The 23,119-nt window shown below is 39.0% G+C and overlaps 1 protein-coding gene across 2 annotated transcripts in view; it reads left to right on the forward strand.

The window, feature by feature from the left end:
- PPP1CB (protein phosphatase 1 catalytic subunit beta) overlaps nucleotides 1-23,119 on the forward strand; it is a 52,195-nt gene that overhangs the window by 23,403 nt on the left and 5,673 nt on the right. For both annotated transcript variants that reach the window (XM_009183915.3, XM_003908455.4), the window contains 6 exons: nucleotides 2,309-2,440; nucleotides 4,275-4,505; nucleotides 7,167-7,271; nucleotides 9,362-9,433; nucleotides 13,782-13,933; nucleotides 19,047-19,181. In XM_009183915.3, coding sequence (XP_009182179.1) covers nucleotides 2,309-2,440; nucleotides 4,275-4,505; nucleotides 7,167-7,271; nucleotides 9,362-9,433; nucleotides 13,782-13,933; nucleotides 19,047-19,181 — 827 coding nt within the window. The remainder of the gene's footprint in view (nucleotides 1-2,308; nucleotides 2,441-4,274; nucleotides 4,506-7,166; nucleotides 7,272-9,361; nucleotides 9,434-13,781; nucleotides 13,934-19,046; nucleotides 19,182-23,119) is intronic.

Raw genomic sequence — 23,119 nt, forward strand, 5'->3', positions numbered from 1 at the left:
GGTTCAAGCAATTCTCCTGCCTCAGCCTCCCAAGTAGCTGAGATTACAGTCACCCGCCACCACTCCCGGCTAATTCTTGTATTTTTAGTAAAGACAAAGCTTCACCATGTTGGCCAGGCTGGTCTCAAACTCCTGACCTCAGGTGATCCACGCGCCTCGGCCTCCCAAAGTGCTGGGATTACAGGTGTGAGCCACCGCGCCCGGCCACATTTTTTTTTCTTAAACTAAAATCTTCCACATTTAAAACTAAAGCTGAGATGTCTTTTTGGTGTTAGAAAACCCCAAATGTGCATCAGAAGTAGGTAATTGATATTTGAGAATGAGCACTAAAGAAACGATGTCAGTTCTCATAATAAAAGCAGTTCTGCTGGATCATTGTTTTGAATTTCAGGGATAGTCTTATAAACTAGCATATTTGCTAAAGCACATTTGAATGTTATCTGTGTCTCCTCTTTATTGCCTCCTTTTTGCTTTTATATTAACATATTAATGGAATATATAACTTTTGCATGTGGAGGCCTTTTTTTTTTTTTTTTTTAAAGCCTCTTATTGACCTGACAAAGGAATCAGCAATTTTTAGCAGGAAATATATGGACTTTTATTTTATTTTACTTTACTTTTGAGATGGGGTCTCACTCACCCAGGCTGAAGTGCAGTGGCACAATCTCAGCTCTCTGCAGCCTCCGCCTCCTGGGGTCAAGTGAACCACCTCAGCCTCTGAGTAGCTGGGACCACAAGCATGCACCATCATGCCCAGTTAATTTTTTTGTATTTTGGTAGAGATGGGGTTTCATCATGTTGCCCAGGGCGACCTTTCACTCCTGAGCTCAAGTGATCTGCCCACCTTGGCCTCCCAGTGTGTTGGAATTACAGGCGTGAGCCACCATGCCTAGCCTTTATTTTTATTTTGCAGAGACAGGGTCTTGCTCTGTCACCAAAACTGAATTGCCCTAGTGCCATCATAGCTCACTGCAGCCTCAACCTCCTGGCCTCAAGCAACTCTGCTACCATGCTAGGCTAATTCTGTTTTTTAAAAAAGTCTTTTGTTGACACAGGGCCTTGCTTTGCTGCCCAGGCTGGTTTCGAACTCCTGGCTTCAAGCAGTCCTCCCGCTTTGACCCCCCAAAGTGCTGGGATTACAGGTGCAAGCTATTGCTCCCAGCCTATTTTCTTTTCTTAAATGCCCTTTCACTTAAGATTAAATGAGAGCTCAGCAGTACATTTAAGGTTAAAGGGAGTCAGGGGAGATGGTGATGAGAGAAAATGATTACAAGTTGAGTTCAGTGGAGCAAGTAAGGAACTCCTCTCTTTCTCCATGCACCATTCCACTCCCTTTCATCCCACAAGTTACTGGAAACCATATTATCTTATGGCTCAGTAATGCAAAAATGCCTCAGTCCATCTAAATAGCCTTTAGAGGTTTTAATATAGTGCTCTATTGGGAATATTAACAATATGTTAAATTTTAATACATAGCTGATATCTTTTTTGTATTTGTTTTGATCAGAAAGTGGAGATAGCAGTAGCTAAAATTTTGGGGACTGCTGGTAACATTCCAAGAAAGTGTGAAGCTAAATCACCTACTAAAAATTACAATTTAATCTCCTTTTCTTCATAGCACGTTGTTCTTAATGATGCTATTCTGACATCCTACTAGATGCAGGATAAGAAAACAGGCCACACTTTAAAGGGTGCGGGCTCTGAAACCTTTTTTTTTTTTTTTTTTTTTTTTTTTTTGAGACAGAGTCTCGCTCTTCTTGCCCAGGCTGAAGTGCAATGGGGCAATCTCAGCTAATTGCAACCTCGCCTCCCAGGTTCAAGCGATTCTCCTGACTCAGCCTCCCGATTAGCTGGGATTACAGGCATGCATCATCACACCTGGCTAATTTTGTATTTTTGGAGAGATGGGGTTTCTCCATGTTGATCAGGCTGGTCTTGAACTCCCAACCTCAGGTGATCTGCCGGCCTCAGCCTCCCAAGGTGCTGGGATTACAGGTGTGAGCTACTGCGCTCGGCCCTGAAATCTTTTAGGTCTCTTTGGCTACTAGGCCCCAGGATGGCCACAGTACAGCAAAAAACAGGACTGCATTTCATCAACAGCAGACTTAAGGAGCATCATCAGGAGCCAGTAACATTGAAAATAGAAGTCAAAGATCATAGAATAACATTATTTTAAACCATGGGACCAAATAGGGTCGTTTGCTGCCTGTGTGAGTTTTCTGATTTTTAAAATATGGGCATGACTCTTTGTAAAAGATTATTATGTGAGTAAATTTTAGAAAACTGACTTTTATTTATTGTTTGTCAGTACGAGGATGTCGTCCAGGAAAGATTGTGCAGATGACTGAAGCAGAAGTTCGGGGCTTATGTATCAAGTCTCGGGAGATCTTTCTCAGCCAGCCTATTCTTTTGGAATTGGAAGCACCGCTGAAAATTTGTGGTATGTAAATGGGTAAAGTTGGAAACAACTCTTTCAAATCATGTTTTTCCTCCCATGTTTACATTGAGGATGATCTAGAGAAAACATTTTCTGAAAATTTTGTATAAAACCGATCAGTAGGCTTCACTAAATAAAAGTGTATAAAAATTGAAGCTTATAAAAATGACAAGTTACAGACAAGATGAAAGTACTTGCTATATATACAACAGATAAAAGGAGTTCTATTTATAATATATAAAGAGTTCTTAGAAATAAATAAGAGAAAGACAGTAGTATATAAAAGTAACATAGGAAGAGGAAGATCTTAGAAGAAATTCAAATGGCCAGTAAGCATAAAGACCTCAGCCTCTTTAGTAATCAGTGATGTGCAATTTAAAACAAGTCTCCAACTCTAGTCAGATTACAAAAGAAAACCAAAGATTGATGTTTAATGTTGTCAAGGATGTCAAGAAAAGGGCATTTTACTACACTGGTTAGAGAAAAATAGGTGTATAATTTAGAGGGTCAGTATGGCAACATCTGTGTCTTCTAACTTTTATGTTATTTAAATTTGTTTTGAAGATTATGCTACTTTATAACTTGTATTCTTTTAAGTTTTACAGTGGCTTTTTTACAGTGCCCAGCAAATAAGAAATACTAGCTAAGTAAATGTTTGTTTTTTGGTTGGTTGATTGGTTGATTGGTTGGTTTTTCTTTGAGACAGAGTTTCACTTTTGTTGCCCAGGCTGGAGTGCAATGGCATGATCTCGGCTCATTGCAACCTCCAGCTCCCGGATTCAGGTGATTCTTCTGCCTCAGCCTCCGAGTAGCTGGGATTACAGGCGTGTGCCACCATGCCCAGCTGATTTTTTGTATTTTTAGTAGAGACAGGGTTTCTTCATGTTGGCCAGGCTGGTCTCAAACTCCTGACCTCAGGTGATCCACCCACCTCGACCTCCCAAAGTGCTGGGATTATAGGCATGAGCCATGCAGCTGGCCAGTAAATGTTTGTTGAATGGATCAATGAACTTAGAATATCATACCTTTAAGTAAGAGGTAGTAGTTCGGAATTTGGGGAAAGTAATCAGTCCCCTGTATAAACTTAAATGAAGCAAATGTAGTTATAGAGGTGATCTTAAAATTAGAATTAAGTATTAAAGTATTCTTTGAAGGTTTCTTTAAAATGTAATATAGAAATAACTTGAAGGTAATAAAGTTATTTGTACTACGTATTTCTAAAGTTTTACTATTTGTCTCCATATTTGGCGTTAAAAAGTGACGTAAGTTAAACTACCAGATAATAAGATTGTTTTAGTTATCTATTGTTGTATAATAAATCATTCCAAAACTTTGTGGCTTACAGCAACATTAATTTACCATCTCACAATTTCTGTGGGTCAGGAATTCAGGAACAGCTTAGTGGGTCCTCTGGCTCTGGGTCTCTCACAAGGCTCCAATTAAGGCGTGATCTCGGGCTGCAGTCATCTGAAGGTTGAACTGTGAAAGGATTCAGTTCCTTATAGGCTGATGGACTAAGAGCCTCAGTTCCAAATGAGCTGTTGGTCAGAGGCCTCCCTCAGTTCTTTGCTACGTGGGATGCTTCATTAGACAGCTGGTTTCATCAGCGAGCATGGAAGAAGGTGAGAGAGTGCAAGCAGGATGAAAGTCACAGTCTTTTGTAACTTAATCTTGGAAGTGACAGCCCATCTCACTTTTGCTTGTTAGAAGTCACTAAATATAGCCCATACTCAAGGGCAGGGGAGGATTACACAGGATGTGAACATTGGGAATCATTTCATAGAAGCTGCTTTTAACAGTAACCAGTTTTTCTAAAACTGACTTTTTCTCTTTTTAGGAGATATTCATGGACAATATACGGATTTACTGAGATTATTTGAATATGGAGGTTTCCCACCAGAAGCCAACTATCTTTTCTTAGGAGATTATGTGGACAGAGGAAAGCAGTCTTTGGAAACCATTTGTTTGCTATTGGCTTATAAAATCAAATATCCAGAGAACTTCTTTCTCTTAAGAGGAAACCATGAGTGTGCTAGCATCAATCGCATTTATGGATTCTATGATGAGTGTAAGTGAAAATAAAGACTTAGAAAAGTAATTTATGGAAACATTGCCTAATAATTTTCCGGTTCAAAAGAATTCCTTTGATTCAGAGTTTTTTCAAAATAAGATCTATCAGGCATAGGCCAGGAAGAGGAACCTGAAACTGGGAAACATGTTACTAATTAAATTGGTTCCTTGAGATCTCCCTGGTCATGTTTCAGATTGACTGGCTGCAGCTTACCTGGCTGAAGAGGCTCTTTTAAAATTAGTTTATTTAGAAACTATTCAGGTGAAACAGAAGTCACCATAGACAGTGGCCCTTGGTTTTCTAGTGTCCATTAAGGTTTTAGCTCTCAGCATTCTTGTGGTATGACAGAAGCTCTATTTGTCCTGTGTCATCAGAATTATTGAGAAATTCTGTGAAGCTCTTTAGAAGTCAGAGTTTAATATTATTAGAATTTAAATATGTGTCTATAAACCTTGGAAGACAAAGATACTGAATACTCTGGGGTATCCTTATTTTACTCTCTTTTTCGTTAGTAGGAAATCACCGGTTTGGTATTGTATGTTTCCAAGTGTTATTATTAAAATACCCTACTAGATTCAAATTTGGTCTTTTGGTTTTATTAGAGTACGGGAGTAAGTATATGTTTGGTTAATTAGAATCAATTATGATTTTCAAATTGAATTCTTTTTTTTATTGCTGTCTTCCCTATTAGAATCTATTTTTGCTTTTTTTCAGTCCTTAATTATGTTAGAGACCTATTCAAACTCATATCTCCTTGATTTACATAATGATTTGACGAAGTTTGAGGTTGTGTTATATGTGCCAGGCACGATTGTGAACACAGTGCATGAAGCAAGACACAATACAGATTATCTCTGTTCTCATGGAGCTTATATTCTTTTTTTTTTCCCCCCCAAGTGTTTATCCAGCACTGATTGGCCTTACCTGTCCACCCAAATAGCAGGTCATCAGCCTAGCTGGGATTGTATGTCCTTGTAGTGAAAAAAGGCTCTATCAGGCTTCCAGTGCTTAATGAAACTAGCCTTTCTTTTTTCTTTTCTTTTTTTTGAGACGAAGTTTCGCTCTTGTCACCTGGGCTAGAGTGTAATGGCGCGATCTCAGCTCACTGCAACCTCCACCTCCCGGGTTCAGGCGATTCTCCTGCCTCAGCCTTCTGGTTAGCTGGGATTACAGGCACGCACCACCTTGCCTGGCTAATTTTGTATTTTTAGTAGAGATGGGGTTTCTCTGTGTTGGTCAGGCTGGTCTTGAACTCCCAACCTCAGGTGATCCACCCACCTCGGCCTCCCAGAGTGCTGGGATTACAGGCGTGAGCCACTGCGCCCGGCCGTGAGCTTACATTCTAATAGAAATGATTATGTGTTTGATTTTATATTGTATTTTATTTCTGAGGTGTAGTGTGTGGTTTGAATTACTTAGACTAACAGAGGAAATGGGTTGGAGTACATCAAACTACAACATTCTTCCTAAAGCTACATCAGAAATGGAGGTATATTTTTAAAGGATAAAAGACGGGCAAGAATGTCCTTGGGGGTAGAAATGACATCAAATGAAATAATGTATGGGAGAGCAACTTGTAAACAGTGCTTTGAGTTATGTGCTTACTCATTAAGGGGCAGGTGGCGGCATAAAAGCACAGGAAGTTAGTACTTGTGTCTTTCATCCCTTCCCTAGCTTAGTAGTTGTACCTTATTACCAAATTCAGAAAAATTGAGTAACTCTAAAAAGGTGAACATACACTTGAGGTTGTCTTTGTCGTAGCTTTTTATGCTAGGCTATAGGAAAATTATAGCCTTTGTGCCTCTATTTATACTTCCTATAATGCCAAGTTGTAATTCACACAAGAGAGAATACCAGTTAAACACTTGGAAATTTTCCTTCCTTGGCAGTAAGTTTATACTGTGTTACTCAATGCATTAGTGTTAAAATGGACAGTTTCCAGAGGCACCCTTTCACTTCTGCTTGCTTGTTTGGCTAGGTATTTAGTCCACATATTGAAGGGAAAAAAATGAGCCAACAGCCTATTAGACTGTTTAAAAATTGCTGTATTATAGTGATCTTAAAAGACAAAAATTGTTTGATGTATTTCATAAAACACCTAGCACAGTCTTTGGGTTTTGTTTTTTAAGTGTTAAATTTGATTAGGTTTATTTTAAGTTGTCAGAAATTGTATGTATTTATAATGTACAGCATGATATCTTGAAATATATATACATTGCAGAATGGTTAAATCTAGCTGATTTAACATATGCATTACCTCAAACAGTTAGCATTTTGGGAGAAAACAACACTTAAAATTTAGTGTTTTACAAGGATACAATATAGTGTTAACTGTAGTCACTATGTTATACAATAGATCTTCTGTTTATTCCTACTACCCAACTGATACTTTGTATTCTTTGACCAACATCTTCCCATCCCACCCCTACCCCCCAGCACAATCTTTGAAGTCTTGGTAACTTTACTGAAGGTATTGAATGTTTATTATAGTTGTTGCCTTTTTAAAAGTATGTAAATAACATTTATGCATTATAGAAAAAGTTCTTTATAGATAAACATGAAGAAGAAAATTGAAATCATTCATAATCCTGTGGCTTTGAGATAACTGATGAGAACAGTTTTAGATTTTTAAATTTATTCTATCTGTTCTTTTTATAGGCAAACGAAGATTTAATATTAAATTGTGGAAGACCTTCACTGATTGTTTTAACTGTCTGCCTATAGCAGCCATTGTGGATGAGAAGATCTTCTGTTGTCATGGAGGTACACTAGTAAATTTACCTTACAGATTTTTTGTATTCTTCTATTATTCGGAAAATACCTATAATAATTAAGAGACTGTGGAAAACAAAGCAGTGCTGGTGTGAAAACTCAAGTGATTAAAACCGTTTTAAGCATGGCTAAACCTCTTTTAATAATTAGAAATTTATTTATAAATGAAAATGTAATACTTCTTTAAATACAGTTTCACATATAAAGAGGATAACTAGAGTTGTTTGAGAAAGTCTCCTTTGCCTCAAGTTTTAACAGAAAGACACCCCTGCTATTTGTTAGTGAAAATGAGAGGATCGTTATCTTTCTGCCCATATTGAAATCTTTCATCAGAATCCAAATAAAATTGAGTTTAATATTAACATATATCAAGAATTCTAGGCTTCATATAGTATGTTTGCTTTAGTGTTAACAATAAAATAAAATAATTTTTGGTAGATTGGTAAGTTACTCTGTATGGCTTATGAAATAAGCTTGAAGTTTATTTTGAAAGTTTATTTGAAAAATTAATGTATATGTCTAACACCTTGGCTAGATGCCATGAAAATATGTAGATAATGTATGATCTGACGATCTTGAAGAGTTAAAAACCTGTTGCTAAGATATTTATGGAACATAATTGAATAATAAAAGGTACTTAATGTCAGAACTTACTAAGACACTAATTATGAGAAGTCAGGAGGAGGAAAGACTGAGCACATACGTATATGGAGGCATGGGTTTTAGAGGATAAATAGACTTTGGAGAAGTTAAAAGGACTTGAGACACTCTTTGTTGCTAGTTTAGGGAGTGTGTAAGAACTGGCCTGACTAGATAGAAGGTCAAGTACATGCTGGGAAATGATGGGATCAGATTGTGGAGATTTGAATATTGAGCAAAGGAGTTTGATGAATGATTTAATAACCATATTGGGTTTTTGTACAAGGAAGTAATTTAATGGAAATAGTGTTAAGAAAATTAGTTTTTCATCAGTATATGGGAAGAATTAAAGTGGAAAAACGCTGAAAAGCTAGATGCACTTGCCTAGGTCTGAGGTAATAAATGGTTTATTCTCTGGCAGAACATAATTCACTATATTAATTGAAATGTGTTTTCCAGTAGATACTAAACACGTAATGAATTGTAGTTTGTGTACATTAGTCTAGCTAAGGATAGAAGTGTAGCAGTATGGATATGAATGTTTAGCTTCATTCCTTGTGATGATACTTGGATTGCCTACCAGAGAGGAATAGTAGCTTATATACCACTTTAAAGATTGCAAAGTATTTTTATGAGCTTTTCCTGTTAATCCTTCTGATCAGTAGTTTGTGACTTCATGAAGATAATGAACATGTTGGAGTGGGATGTGAAAAGAAGGTCTTAGTCTTAGGGAACCAAGTGGGGCACTTTCACTTAGAAGTTGAAATGTTTAAGATTAGTGGTAAGAACTGGCAAAAGTGGTAGGAAGGGTTGCAGTTGATTATGTTTCTATGAAGGCCAGGGAATGATTGGAAAAAAGAATGGTGGGTTTTTTTTCCTTAGGAAGTCTTTTGAAATATAAAGGAATTTCTTTTCCCTAGTAGGGAAAAATGGAAAAAAAAAATTATAATGCTTTATTGTATCAGAGTGGGATTCCTAATAACACTATGTTGCCCTTTAAGACGTTAAAAGGAGCCAGGCGCGGTGGCTCATGCCTGTAATCCCAGCACTTTGGGTGGCCGAGGCAGGCGGATCATGAGGTCAAGAGATCGAGACCAGCCTGGCCAACATGGTGAAACCCCGTCTTTACTAAAAATACAAAAAATTAGCTGGGTGTGGTGGCGCGCGCCTATAGTCCCAGCTACTTGGGAGGCTGAGGCAGGAGAATCGCTTGAACCCAGAAGGTGTAGGTTGCAGTGAGCTGAGATCACGCTACTGCACTCTAGCCTGGGTGATGGAGTAAGACTCTGTCCCAAAAAAAAAAAAGACATTAAATGGGACACTTTTCAGTATCTTTGATTTCACATGGTGAATCTATTTTGATTGTATGCTGTTTATTCAGTGACTATTAAAATATTGAAATTTTTAGCTATCAGTACTATGTCTCATCTTTTTATTTTTAGGATTGTCACCAGACCTGCAATCTATGGAGCAGATTCGGAGAATTATGAGACCTACTGATGTCCCTGATACAGGTAAGTATAGCTCTCTATAGTTTAATTATTTTGTGTAAAGTGTTGTCATATTTGAACCTGATTACATTTAGTGGAAGTAGGATTGGTTTATGTAATAAATAAAAGAGTTTTTTTTATAGTCAGTAAGCCAGCTGCAGATTACTTTATTTGCAGTAATACAAAATTTTTCACTTTGCACTGATCCTCAAAATGTGGAACCTTTTTATTTATAGTCATAATGTGGTTCTGTCACCCTTATTTGATCACAAAAAAGATTTTGCTATTGAGTCCTCATCTATTTTTCTAAATTCCCTCGTTCATCCTGGCATTGGTTGTTTTTCAAAAACTTGTTAAATTAGCCAAAAGTTTTTTAATTAAAATAATCTATTCTTTGCTTCTTAGGCAAGGATACAACTACCTTCTTTTGAATTGTCTAGTAGTTTTTTGTTATTTTCTGCATCCTCTATTTCAAATTTTTAGAGCTTTTTTTCAAGGGGATGTGGGAGGGATTTCTTTTTGTTGCCCAGGCTGGACTCGAATTCCTAGGCTCAAGCAATCCTCCTGCCTCAGCTTCTAAGTAGCTAGGACTCCAGGCATGGGCTGTACCTGGCTTAAATTTTTAGAGCTCTTAAGGCTCTAGAGACCTGTGGTCAGTTTTGTGAAAATTACATTGGAAATCTGTGGGAAGACTGGGAGCAGTGGCGCTCACGCCTGTAATCCCAGCACTTTGGGAGGCTGAGGTGGTCAGGATCACTTGAGGTCAGGAGTTTAACACCAGCCTGATCAGACAAGACGAAACCCCATATCTACTAAAAATAACAAAAATTAGCTGGGCATGGCGGTGCGTACCTGTAATCCTAGCTACTCAAGAGGCTGAGGCACGAGAATCACTTGAACCCGGGAGACAAGAGGTTGCAGTGAGCCGAGATCACACCACTACACTCCAGCCTGGGTGACAGAGTGAAACTATCTCAAAAAAAAAAAAAAAAAATGAAACAACCACCACAAAAAATGCTACTCAGCACTACACATCAACCATTATAAATGGTATAGATCCTCTGATGTCAGTAGCCATGTAATACACTGTATGTTGTAATAAATTGTGTTATAAGCTTTTTTTTTTTTTTGAGACAGAGTCTTTCTGTGTCACCAGCCTGGGGGGCAATGGCGCAATCTCAGCCTCCTGAGTAGCTGGGACTATAGGCAGCCACCACTGCGCCCGGCTAATTTTTTGTATTTTTAGTAGAGACGAGGTTTCACCATGTTGGCCAGAATAGTCTTGATCTCTTGACCTCGTGATCCACCCGCCTTGGCCTCCCAAAGTGCTGGGATTACAGGCGTGAGCCACTGCTCTGGCCTGCGTTGAGCTTTTTTACATAACACGACTTGTGTTGATTATTTTTAAAAGTATGCATTTTATCACAGTTTTTTATTGTCATTATAGAATACATTTGACTTGATGTAATAGAAACTAGTATTTAAATAGTATTTTATTTAAAATGCTGTTTTTAGGCCTTGTGCACTAGTTCGTGCTTGTAATTCCAGCACTTTGGGAGGCCAAGGCAGGAAGATCACTTGAGGCCAGGAGTGGAGACCAACCTGGGCAACATAACACCCACCTCTACAGAGAGAGAGAAAAAAAAATTTTAATTAGCCACGTGTGGTGGTGCCCCAGCTACTCAGGAGACTGAGGCAGGAGGATCACTTGAGCCCAGGAAGTTGAGGCTGCAGTGACCTGTGATTGTGGTCCTGCACTCTAGCCTGGGTGACAGAGTGAGACCCTGTCTTTCAAAAAACACCCAAAGTGCTATTTTTAAAATAAGGTATAATATAAATATGTATTAGTCATTCTTCAGAATTTGTTTATAGTTCAGATGTAAATTTCAAGTGTGATATGCTAGGCTTCTATTTTTAGCATATTTTATTTTAGCATATTTTAATGAGAAGTTTTTGAGATGCTGAAAACGATTATTTTAATCTTTGATAGCGTCTGCAACATTCAGAAATTTAATTTATAAATTAATACATTATTTGAAACAGTCTAGTTGATTGCGATGCTAGCTCATTAAACAATGAACCTTGACTGAAAACCTTTTTTTTTTTTTTTTTGAGACGGAATTTCACTCTTGTTGCCCAGACTGGAGTGCAGTGGCGTGATCTTAGCTCACTGCAACCTCCGCCTCCCAGTTTCAAGCAGTTCTCTTGCCTCAGCCTCCCGAGTAGCTGGAATAACAGGCACCTGCCACTGCCCAGCTAATTTTTGTATTTTTAATAGAGACGGGTTTTCACCATGTTGGCCAGGCTGCTCTGGAACTCCTGACCTCAGGTGATCCGCCCACCTTGGCCTCCCAAAGTGCTAGGATTACAGGCATTAGCCACTGTACCCGGCCTGAAATTCTTATCTTGACCCTGTTAAGGTTAAAGAATTCCAGATTGTTGTTGCTACCATTATTTGATTTTTTTAATGCATCAACACTGTCATATTTCCTAAACCTTAAACTGTATTCTATACAGTTTTATTGTCACACTGAAATTATAGATTCTTAATACCTTAGCTTTCTACTGGAAACAGGCTGGAAAGTATGAGAGCATTATTAAGCACTGGGTGTGTGTATATTTTCGAAGAGTCAGCTTCAACCAGAAAGGGCTTACGATTTGAGACTGACTCTTCCAGTGGATTTTGTGTGCTAGTGAATTTCTTAAAACATCATACAGGAAGCTTGGGATATATCAACGATAGAAACTGAGTACATTGCCACTAATTCTACAGATGGTTTTATAATGCCTCTGTCAAGATACGATGTACTGTAACTGAAAATGAAGATGTCCTTCCCTCCTAAACCATACTGTGATGTTTATGGATTCTTTAAAATTCTTAAAACTGACTTACTTTTTAAAAAATATCTTCTCGGCCGCGCGTGGTGGCTCACATCTGTAATCCCAGCACTTTGGGAGACTGAGGCAGGCGGATCATGAGGTTAGGAGATTGAGACCATCCTGGCTAAGACAGTGAAACCCTGTCTGTACTAAAAATACAAAAAATTAGCTGGGTGTGGGGTGTGCGCCTGTAGTCCCAGCTACTCAGGAGGCTGAGGCAGGAGAATGGGATGAACCCGGGAGTGGAGTTTGCAGTGAGCCGAGATTGCGCCACTGCACTCCAGCCTGAGACTCCGTCTCAGATAAATATACACACACACACACACACACACACACATATATATCTTAGCCACTATAATTCTTAGAAAATCACTATCATCTCAACATCCACCCTTCTTTTAATATCACTACAGTTGGACTTTTACCCACTCTGTTACCCTCAATCACCAAGAAACTTGCATTAAGTTCTGATGATTTAATTGTAAGTGGCACATTTTTGGTCTTTGTCTTACTGCCCTTGTTCATGGCACATGTCCTACTTTAGGACAGTTGTTTCCCCTTTCAGGATACCTTTACTAAGCCTTTTGTCTTGATCATTCCTTCTCAATACTTATGCTCATTCTCCCTCACCTGCCTGCCTATTAAATGTTTGGAGTCCTCAGAATTCATTTACTCGTCTTCTCACTTTGTATTCCCAAGGTGGTCTGAGTGCCTCTTAAGATTTCCATTACCATTAATATGATAACAATACTCAGGTAAATATTTTTAACCGTGACCTCTTTTCCAAGGCTCCAGACATTACCAAAGTCAAGGATCTGATCTGATTTTGTTCTTCCACATTTAAAAAAAAATCCTCAGGCCCTCAGTAGAAAATGGTTTTTTTTTACCCCTCAAGTGATCTATAGATCAAATACAATTCCAATGAAATCACAATTGAGTTTTTTATGGAATTAGGCAAATTGTTTTTAATGTTTATGTGGAAAAACAAAAGATCAAAAAGTAACTGAGACAATCTTGAGAGAAAAAAAAATGGAGGATACTAGCCTTGCCGAATATAAAGACTTGTTTAAAAGCTCTAGTCTGTTACTGGCTCAGGGATGAATCAAATAGACTAACGGAATAGACTGGTGCTCAGAAACAGTGGAACTGTAAGGAAAGGATGAACTATTGAGGAAATGCTGCTGGGTTCTTTGGTTATTCATATGGAGAAACTACACAAAAGATGAACAGTGTTTTCCATATATTATTGTGCTATAAGTGCCATACACATATTTCCTATATGTGGAAAGGGTTGGAAAGCACTACCTTAAGAGGCCATGGAAGATTATATTTGTATGGTTGCTTTAACAAAAATATGAGTTACATAGGCTGGGCAAGTGATTGTCATTGTTTAGTAAAAAGTAAGAGGGTCAGAGAGGAACTGAAATTTGATGTAGATGTGCTATAAATCTGTAAATTTTGTTCTTAATTGCTGTATTTCTGTCCTTTAAAGGTTTGCTCTGTGATCTGCTATGGTCTGATCCAGATAAAGATGTGCAAGGCTGGGGAGAAAATGATCGTGGTGTTTCCTTTACTTTTGGAGCTGATGTAGTCAGTAAATTTCTGAATCGTCATGATTTAGATTTGATTTGTCGAGCTCATCAGGTATGAAAGATAAGACTCTTAAGTGTTTTCTTTTTTCTTTCTTTTTTTGGGGGCAGACGGGGAGGGCAGACAGCATCTTGTTCTGTCACCCAGACTGGAGTGCAATGGCGCAATCTCTGCTCACTGCAACCTGTGCCTCCTGGGTTCAAGCAATTCTCGTGCCTCAGCCTCACAAGTAGCTGGGACTATAGGTGTGTGCCACCACGCCTGGACTCTTAAACGTTTATTATTTGTTAACTTCATATAAGTCCTCTCGTTTTGTTTTGAGGAAACATATCCAAGAAACCTAAATGAGTTGTACAAGGAAAGCAGTAGGAGAGGCGGCAGAGCCAGTTCCTGCATCTCACACTTAACGATCTAATGATTTGTTAACCTTTTATCACTCTAAAAGAGGAAATGTTTAGAAATATTTGGGGACTGGGCGTGGTGGCTCACATCTATAATCCCAGCACTTTGGCAAGCTGAGGTAGATGGATTGCTTAAGCACAGGAGTTTGAGACCAGCCTGGGCAACAAAATGAGATCCCGTCTCTACAAAAAAATAAAAAATTTAGTTGGGTGTGGTGATGCATACCTGTGGTCTCAGCTACATGGGAGGCTGAGGTGGGAGGATCGCTTGAGCTTAGGAGATCAAGGCTGCAGTGAGCCATGTTTATGCCACTGCTCTCCAGCCCTTGTGAAAGAGCCAGACCCAGTCTCAAAAAAAAAAAAATGTGTTTTTGTAGTATACAGCAAATCTAACAAAATTTTCAGTGCGGCTTTGAAGCTTTGCAGACATGATTTAGATTTTTTTTTTTCCTTTTTTTTTTTTTTTTGACATAGAGTCTCAGTCTGTCGCCCAGGCTGGAGTGCACTGGCACGATCTCTGCTCACTGTAACCTCCACCTCCCAGGCTCAAGTGATTCTCCTGCTTCAGCCTCTGGAGCAGCTGGGATTACAGGCGCACACCACCACGCCTGGCTCATTTTTGTATTTTTAGTAGAAACACGGTTTCACTATGTTGGCCAGGCTGGCCTTGAACTCCTGAGCTCAAGTGATCTGCCCGTCTCGGCCTCCCAAAGTGCTGAGATTACAGGCCTGAGCACACTGTGCCCAGCCTCATTTTTGTATGGTCTTTGTGCATAATGGCGATTTTGATAAGAACAAACCACACTTTAAAAAAGCATTTTTTAGACCATTGAAGAATTTGATTGTGGCTGGGTGCAGTGGCTCATGCCTGTAATTCCAGCACTTTAGGAGGCTGAGGTGGGTGGATCCTTTGAGCCCCAGGAGTTGGAGACCAGTCTGAGCAACGTGACAAAACCCCGTCTCTACAGAAGATACAAAACTTAGCCAGGTGTGGTGGCGTGCACCTGTAGTCCCAGCTTACTTGGGAGGCTGTGGCAGGAGAATTGCTTGAGCTCGGGAGGTGGAGGTTGCAGTGAGTGTAGATTGCACCATTTCACTGCAGCTCGTGCAATGGGTGTGAAACCCAGTCTCAAAAAAGAAAATTTGATTGTAGACTCGGTAATAGGTATCAATTATTTAATCTTTTAATTGTTTATTTTAATTGTTTATTTTTGTTTGAGGCCGAGTCTCAGTCTGTCACCCAGGCTGAAGTGCAGTGGCGCGATCTCTGCTCACTGCAACTTCTGCCTCCCGGGTTGAAGTGATTCTCCTGCCTCAGCCTCCCAACTAGCTAAGACTACAGGTGCCTGCCACCACACCTGGCTAATTTTTGTATTTTTAGTACAGACAGGGTTTCACTATGCTGGCCAGGCTGGTGTCAAACTCCTGACCTCAGGTTATCTGCCCACCTCAGCCTCCCAAAGTGCTGGAATTACGGGTGTGAGCCACTGCTCCTGGCCGGTATCAATTATTTTAGCTGTGTCATAATCATTAATTGTTATGTAAGAAGAATGTCTGTGTTTTTCCAGGAATGCATATTCAAATGTGTAGAGGTAAAATGACATGCCTGAGATTTGCTTTAAAATAATATCAGCAGAGAGAAAGGGGGAGGGGGAAGATAAATGAAACAAATGTTGCAAAATCATGAAAAGTATTGAATTAGGCTGATGAGTTAATGGGAGTTAATTCGAGTCGTCTTGATCTACTTTTGTGTATATTTGAAATTTTTCATTATAAAAACATTTATACAGTTTAGGGTTTTTGGTTATCTTTTATGTCCTCCACCACTAGGTTGCATACTCTCTAAGGAAGGGATTACGACTTGTTTTTGAATCTCTGTTGATTTGTACAGTTGCTGACATTGTAGCATATTGTATCATGCACACATAGTGTTGAATAAATTAACTAATAAAAGCATATTTAATTAAGTATATGCTGTCCCACAGTACTTCCCTTTTTTTCTGGAGCTTTACTCCCCGTGACACACACTGCTGCTGCCTCTTTCTTTGATCCTAAGTGATACAAGTGCCTGGCTTTTCATTCTTTGCATATTGTATATTACATGCCACTTTTATTTAGCAGGATTTTTTTGTGGTTCCATTGAAATGAGGTCATGTTCCCACATCCTTTGCTTTTGACAAAGTAGTATTTTGCTGTTGTTGTTTGGCAAAGTAGTATTTTGTTGTTGGTGGTGGTGGTGGTGTTTTGTGAGACAGTCTCACACTGTCGCCCAGGCTGGTGTGCAGTGGCACCATCTTGGCTCGCTGCAACCTCCGCCTCCCGGGTTCAAGCGATTCTCCTGCCTCAGCTCCTGAGTATCTGGGACTACAGGCGCATGCCACCCCACCTGGCTAGTTTTTGTATTTTCAGTAGAGACAGGGTTTCACTGGGTTGACCAGGCTGATCTTGAACTCCTGACCTCGTGATCTGCCCACCTCGGCCTCCCAAAGTGCTGAGATGACAGGCGTGAGCCACCGTGCCCAGCCCAGCAAACAGTTTTTTAAATCAGTAAAACTGTGTTTATGATTTTGATAAATATGCCTTCTATTTATTAGATAACAAGGCAGAATTGCTAAGTTTCATAACTAAAATGACCCCTGATAATCAGCTTTTTTCAGCCATAGATCTTTATTCACTGCTCTTTTCAGAAATAAATGATGATTTTTAAAAATCAGGTTTCTGAACTACACTAGCTTGCTGGTCTTCTGTTTTCCAGAAACTGCCAAAATCCTCCTATTGTGCTTATTTTCAAATATTGTCTCTCAAATTCTACAAATATTGCCTTTAAAAAAGAAAATTTGAAAGAATGAACAAGTAAGCAAACTGACAAACCAAGAACTAAAAACATGGAGTGCGTGACCAGCCTGGGCAGCACAGTGAAACACGAAACCCTGTCTCTACAAAAAACACAAAAAATTGGCCGGGCGCAGTGGCTGACACATGAAATCTCAGCATTTTGGGAGGCTGAGGCAGGTGGATCACCTGAGGTCAGGAGTTCGAGGCCAGCCTGACAAACATGGAGAAACCCCATCTCTATTAAAAATACAAACTTAGCTGGGCATGGTGGCACTTGCCTGTAATCCCAGCTACTTGGGAGAATGAGGCAGAATGGCCTGAACCTAAGAGGTGGAGGTTGCAGTGAGCCGAGATTGCACGGTAGCACTCCAGCCTGGGCAACAAGAGTGAAACTCTGTCTCAAAAATAAATAAATGAATAAATAAATAAATAACAAAAAAATTAGCCAGGCATGGTGCTACACACTTGTGGTCTCAGCTACTCAGGAGACTGAGATGGGAAGATCTCTTGAGCCCCAGGAAGTCGTGACTGCAGTGAGCGAAGATTGTGCCATTGCACTCCAGCCTAGGCAGCAGAGCGAGACCCTGTCTCCACACAAAAACCACAGAAGCAACTAAAAATATGAGTACCATGCGCTCTGTCGGTCAGGAGTCACAGGGATTAGATAATGTGGCTGTGGTCTTAGGAGAAAAGGTTCATCTAAATTGTACCATAAGGTAATTTCAACAGAAGCATGTTTCTAGTACTGAGGTAGGAGTTATTTTAATAAGTAAATGCCTTTGTAATTGCTTTTTTGTGTTAGCAAGTGGTGTAGGATAATTTTGCTAATTAAAGGATCTCTAAAATAAATTTAAAAATAATCTTGCCCACCATAAACAAACATAAAATATTTACATATTATTGCGTACCTCAAATTTGTAGACTGAGAGAAAAGTTGTTTAAATTACTCAGAAATTGACAACTGGTTCTAGAAATGTTAACTCATCAAGGCCAGGCACGGTGGCTCATGCATGTAATCCCAGCACTTTGGGAGGCTGAGGTGGGCAGATCACCTGAGGTCAGGAGTTCGAAACTAGCCTGGCCAACATGACGAAACCTCATCTCTACTAAAAATACGAAAATTCGTCGGGCTTGGTGGTGGGTGCCTGTAATCCCAGCTATTTGGGAGGCTGAGGCGGGAGAATGGCTTGAATCTGGGAGGCAGAGGTTGCAGTGAGCCGAGATCATACCACTGCACTCCAGCCTGGGTGACAGAGCAAGATTCCATCTCAAAAAATTAAAAATAAAAATAAAAATACAGTCTGTTGGCAGTTAATTTAAGGAGCATGATCTGTGTAAATTAAACTCAACTTAGCAATATTTTCAGTGTGTAGCCAGTAATGTTTTCAGTATGTAGCCATATAATAAATAATAATAGATATTTTAAAAGCAAAGCAAGAAGTAAGCTCTTTGCAAAGTCTTTCATTGTCTGGTTGTTGCTCATTTAATGAAGGATTCTGTAGTTGGATTATAATGCCCTCATCAAAGTAGTAATTGGTGTCCCTCCAAAACACATGTAGATTAATTAAAATAAAATTAAATTAAAACTTAAAAAAAATAAAAGTACTTAGTGTCCCAGCTCCCTGTAGTCATGATACCTATTAGTATATTTTGTTTCGTGGGGAGCCTTGCAAATGGCATGATTTTTAAGCTTTCAGGAGTGATGAATTTAGTATTCCAATTAAGCTAAATTGTTGCCATTATAGAAAAGGCACACCAATTTTAATGTTCTAAGCAAAGTTTTAGAATAAAAATCACAACTTCCAAAACAAAACAGGGTGCTTTGAGGGTAAGGTGGGGCACAGTCTTTGCCACCTTAATCTTAATTAGTATAGATGGTTCAGAATTACTTACCAATAGATGTTTTTTTCTTCTGACATTTCCTTTAACAGGTGGTGGAAGATGGATATGAATTTTTTGCTAAACGACAGTTGGTAACCTTATTTTCAGCCCCAAATTACTGTGGCGAGTTTGATAATGCTGGTGGAATGATGAGTGTGGATGAAACTTTGATGTGTTCATTTCAGGTATGATGTAAACATAAATATATAAAAACTAGAAATCTAATAGAAACTATTATCGAATTCCTTTTAAATTTAGGAACTTTCCTTGAGCAAGTGTTGAAAGTCTATTTAATTCAGAAGTGATTACCACTCAAATTCATTAGATAGTTCTGTTTTCAGTCACAAAGTTTCCAGCATTTGTGGTGTATATCAAATACCGTTTTAGGGAACCTAAGTTATGTCAGTCATTCTTGATTCAGATGTTTAAATTGTTAAAATTCCTGTATGGCCTGTTGAATAGTGGCTTACTAAAAGAATGTGAATGTAATGAATAGTTTAGGCTTTTGTTTTCTTTTGCAAAGTAAATGGGTAGAACAGACACTGGGAAAAGAGAATTACAAACTCTCTCGATGTTTATAATTCTCTTGATGAAAATAAAGTAAAATAGTTCTCTGGCTGGGTGCTGTGGCTCATGCCTATAATCCCAGCACTTTGGGAGGCTGAGGTGGGCGGATCATGAGGTCAGGAGAGCAAGACCATCCTGGCTAACACTGTGAAACCCCATCTCTACTAAAAATACAAAAAAACTAGCCGGGTGTGGTGGCATGCACCTGTAGTCCCAGCTACTTGGGAGGCTGAGGCAGGAGGATGGTGTGAACCCACGAGGCGGAGGTTGCAGTGAGCCGAGATCACGCCACTGCACTCCAGCCTGGGCAACAGAGCAAGACGTGGCCTCAAAAAAAAAAAAAAAGTTTCCTAAGGAAAAAAACTTTCAAAATAATATTAAACTCCCCATTTATGTCATAGGAACATTTTTTTTTTTTTTTTTGATAATACTCAGATTTTTTTTTTTTTTTTTTTTTTTTTTTTGGATACATGACATGGTATCAGTCAAATCCAGAGTCAGCCACAGTCACATCAACTTTTACTAATTTACTGGAGTTTGAATTAGAGAGCTTTTGGCCATAATCATAATCTATCACTTAATATTTTTCTTTTTTGGTATTGGACAGATTGTGCTTAAAGACATTGTGCTTAAAAATATTCTAAATTAAGAACAATCTAGAGTTTTTTGTTTTTGAGGAAGCACATTGTATACCATGTACAGGGGTTCTTTGCTCACTTTTGTTGTAATTTATATATGCTACTAGGTTCAGGGGGTACATGTGCAGGTTTGTTCCATGTGTAAATTACATATTGCTGAGGTTTGGTATATGAATGATCTTATCTCCCAGGTAGTGAGCATAGAGTTTTTCATTTCACACCCCTCCTCACCCTTTCCACTCTAGTAGTACCCAGTGTCTATTGTTGCTGTCTTTATGTCCATGTTTACCCAGTGTTTAGCTCCTGCTTATGAGTGAGAAAATGTGGTATTTGATTTTTCTCTTCCTGCATTAATTGGCTTAGGATAAAGGCTTCCAGCTGCATCCCTGTTGCTGCAAAGGACCTGATTTCCTTCCTTTTTATGGTCACATAGTATTCCATAGTGTATATGTACCACATTTTCTTTATCCAGTTCACTGTTGATGGACATCTAGGTTGATTACATGTCTTTGCTATTGTGAATAGTGCTGTGACTAACATACAAGTGCTTGTCTTTTTTTTTTTTTTTTTTTTTTTGAGACGGAGTCTCGCTCTGTTGCCCGGGCTGGAGTGCAGTGGCCGGATCTCAGTTCACTGCAAGCTCCGCCTCCCGGGTTTACGCCATTCTCCTGCCTCAGCCTCCCAAGTAACTGGGACTACAGGCGCCCGCCACCTCGCCCGGCTAGTGTTTTGTATTTTTTAGTAGAGACGGGGTTTCACCGGGTTAGCCAGGATGGTCTCGATCTCCTGACCTCGTGATCCGCCCGTCTCGGCCTCCCAAAGTGCTGGGATTACAGGCTTGAGCCACCGCGCCCGGCCTTACAAGTGCTTGTCTTTTTTTGTACCTACCCAAAGTAGTGGGATTGTTGGGTTGAATGGTGGTGGTTTCAAGTTCCTTGAGAAATCTACACACTGCTTTCCACAGTGGCTGAACTATTTACACTCCCACCAGCAATGTTTGAATATTCCTTTTTCTCTGCAAGCTTGCTGACATCTGTTATCTTTTAACTTTTTATTAATGGCCATTCTGACTGGTGTGAGACAATATCATGTGGTTTGATTTACATTTATCTAATGATTAGTGATGAGCATTTTTTCATACGTTGGTTGGCTGCATGTTTGTTTCTTGAGAAGTGTCTGTTCTTGTCCTTTGCCCATTTTTAATGGAGTTGTGTTTTGCTTGTTGAATTAAGTTCCTTATAGAGTCTGGATATTAGACTTTTGTTGGATGCATAGTTTGTATTTTCTCTCATTCTATAGGTTGTTTGTTTATTCTGTTGATAATTTATTTTGCTGTGCAGAAGCTTTTTAGTTTATTTTGGTCCCACTTGTCAATCATTGTTTTGGTTGCAGTTGCTTTGGGGGACTTGGTCATAAATTATTTCCCAAGGCCAGTGTCCAGAATGGTGTTTCCTAGGTTTTCTTCTGGGATTTTTATAGTTTGAGGTCTTATATTTAAATCTTTAATCCATCTTGAGTTAATTTTTGTATATGGTGAAAGGGGTCCAGTTTCAGTCTTCTGCATATGGCTAGCCAGTTATCCTAGCACCATTTATCAAATAGTCTCTTCCCCATTGCTTGTTATTGTTGACTTTGTTCAAGATCAGATGTTTGCAGGAGTACAGCTTTATTTCTGACTGCCTCCATCCTATTCCATTGGTTTATATGTCTGTTTTGGTACCAGTATGCTGTTTTGGTTACTGTAGCCTTATAGTATACCTTGAAGTTGGGTAGTGTGATGCTTCTGGCTTTGTTCTTTTTGCTTAGGATGCTTTGACTATTCAGGCTCTTTTTCAATTTCATACGAATTTTAGAAAAGTTTTTTTCTAATGCTGTGAAAAATGACGTTGGTAGTTTGATAGGAAGAGCATTGAATCTGTAAACTACTTTCGGCAGTATGGACATTTTAACAATATTGATTCTTCTATCCATGAGCATGGAATGTTTTTCCATTTGTTTGCATCATATCTGATTTCTTTGAGCAGTGCTTTATAGTTGTAGAGATCTTTCACCTCCTCGGTTAGCTGTATTCCTTGGTATTCTTTTTGTGGCTATTGTAAATGCAGTTCTTGATTTGGCTCTCAGCTTGGATGTTTTTGGTGTATGGAAATGCTACTGGTTTTTATACATTGATTTTGTATCCTGAAACTTTATCAAAGTTGTTTATCAGTTCTAGGCACATTTTGGCAGAGTCTGGGGTTTTCTATGTATAGAATCATTATCATCAGTAAAGATAGTTTATCTTCCTCTCTTCTTATTTGGATGCCTTTTATTTCTTTATCTTGCCTGATTACTCTGGCAGGGACTTTCAGTACTCTGTTGAATGAGAGTGGTGAGAATGGTCATTCTTGTCTTTTGTTCCAGTTCTCAAAGGGAATGCTTCCAGCGTTTCCCTTTTTAGTACGATATTGGCTGTGGGTTTGTCAGATGGCTCTTACTATTTTGAGGTATGTTTCTAATTTTTCGATGTCTAATTTGTTGAGGGTTTTTAACATGAAAGGATGTTGAATTGTATTGAAAGCCTTTCTGCATCTATTGAGATGATCATATGGTGTTTGTTTTTAATTTTGTTTATGAGGTGAATCACATTGATTTGCATATGTTGAAACCTTGCACCCCAGGAATAAACCCTTCTTGATTGTGGTGAGTTAACTTTTTGATGTGTTGCTGGATTCGGTTTCAGTATTTTGTTGACGATTTTGCATCTGTGTTCATCAGGGACATTGGCCTGAGGTTTTCTTTTTTCACTGTGCCTCTGCTGGGTTTTGGTATTACAATGACGCTGGCTGTGTAGACTGAGTTAGGGAGGAGGTCCTTTTCCTGGATTGTTTGGAATAGCTTCAGTAGGTTTGGTACTAGCTCTTTGTACATCTGATATA

The sequence above is a fragment of the Papio anubis genome, chromosome 14, assembly GCF_008728515.1.
Source record: "Papio anubis isolate 15944 chromosome 14, Panubis1.0, whole genome shotgun sequence".
Taxonomy (NCBI): Eukaryota; Metazoa; Chordata; class Mammalia; order Primates; family Cercopithecidae; genus Papio; species Papio anubis.